Here is a 1,273-nt window from a genome sequence, read left to right as displayed (position 1 = left end):
ATTTGTAAAGTCTCTCTTTCTGTTTATCAGGATTACTATAAAGCTTTGGAAGATGCAGATGAAAAGGTCCAATTAGCCAATCAAATTTATGATCTGGTGAGTAATTTTGTTTCCACTAGGTGGCAACACAACATAGATAGTGAATGGGCCTCAGGGATGCTTCCACTCCCACAGTTTAAGTTATCAACACTGCTTTTCATGTGCTATAATTCTATAATCCACTTTGATTACAATTTTTTCCCCAGTCAGATTGATGGTATATGACTATATTTCTGGTGAGAGGGTTTATGGGAGATCTGCTCTCTGTTGATCTTATGCTGATGTGTGGGTCTCTACGTAGGTGGATAGACACTTGCGGAAGTTGGATCAGGAGTTGGCGAAGTTCAAAATGGAGTTGGAGGCAGATAACGCTGGCATCACAGAAATCCTGGAGAGACGTGAGTGGCACCTGTCAATCACCTTCTTCATAGTTTTAGTTAAAGGGCTAAATTTAAAAAAAATGCTTAAAAGCTAGAGGTTGCCTCATGTTTTTAAAGATGATGTGATTAAAAAAAGAAGGTACTCTTATGTTTTTAGTGTGTAGCAAAAAACTACTACTTGCTTAGCTAATATGATAATTTCTGGGCGCATTTCAGTCAACTGATCATGTCGTTGCTTTGTGCTGATTTGAAACCGTTCACCTGAAAGTCAGTTTTCCATTTTCTAGGTTCACTGGAGATGGACAGCCCCTCCACACCTGTCAATAACCACCATGTACATTCACACGCCACTGTGGAGAGTAAGTCTGATCTAAGAGAATGGCTGCTCCTTGTTTTTCTTTTTTAATCCTCTGACCTGTTTTGTGTGTCTTTCGACAGAGAGGAAGTACAGCACGCCAGCCCACCACACTACTGAACACGTACCAGAAAAGAAGTTTAAGTCAGAGGCCCTTCTCTCCACACTCACGTCAGACGCCTCTAAAGAAAACACACCGGGTAAAACATACATTCTCTCTTATGAGTCAACGTCATATGAAAACATGTCAGAGAAAGTCAACTTTTTCAGGCATTTGACAATATTCAGTATATATCTCAATATTTACACTACTGTTCAAAAGTTTGGGATCGGTAATTGTTTTGTCACTTATGCTCACCAAGACTGCATTTGTTTAATATTGTCATATTATGAAATTGTTACAAATTAAAATGATTTTAAGATTTTAAAATTTAATTTATTGCTGTGAAACAAAGCTGAATTTTCATCAGCCATTACTCCAGTTTTCAGTGTCACATGA

At 38.2% G+C, this 1,273-nt stretch overlaps 1 protein-coding gene across 1 annotated transcript in view; it reads left to right on the top strand.

Moving 5' to 3' along the window:
* The window catches only part of LOC107580174 (inhibitor of growth protein 3-like), a gene marked incomplete at its 3' end in the record, with an annotated part of 2,031 nt that extends 1,057 nt beyond the window's left edge, over window positions 1-974 (top strand). Inside the window, exons 2-5 of the mRNA XM_016265911.1 lie at window positions 31-96; window positions 341-437; window positions 707-778; window positions 858-974. Of these exons, the coding sequence (XP_016121397.1) occupies window positions 31-96; window positions 341-437; window positions 707-778; window positions 858-974 (352 nt within the window). The remainder of the gene's footprint in view (window positions 1-30; window positions 97-340; window positions 438-706; window positions 779-857) is intronic.
* Between the last annotated feature and the right edge of the window lie 299 nt (window positions 975-1,273).

The sequence above is a fragment of the Sinocyclocheilus grahami genome, unplaced genomic scaffold, assembly GCF_001515645.1.
Source record: "Sinocyclocheilus grahami isolate Dianchi unplaced genomic scaffold, SAMN03320097.WGS_v1.1 scaffold26293.1, whole genome shotgun sequence".
NCBI classification, from domain to species: Eukaryota; Metazoa; Chordata; class Actinopteri; order Cypriniformes; family Cyprinidae; genus Sinocyclocheilus; species Sinocyclocheilus grahami.
This window is presented reverse-complemented; position numbering and strand designations above follow the sequence as displayed.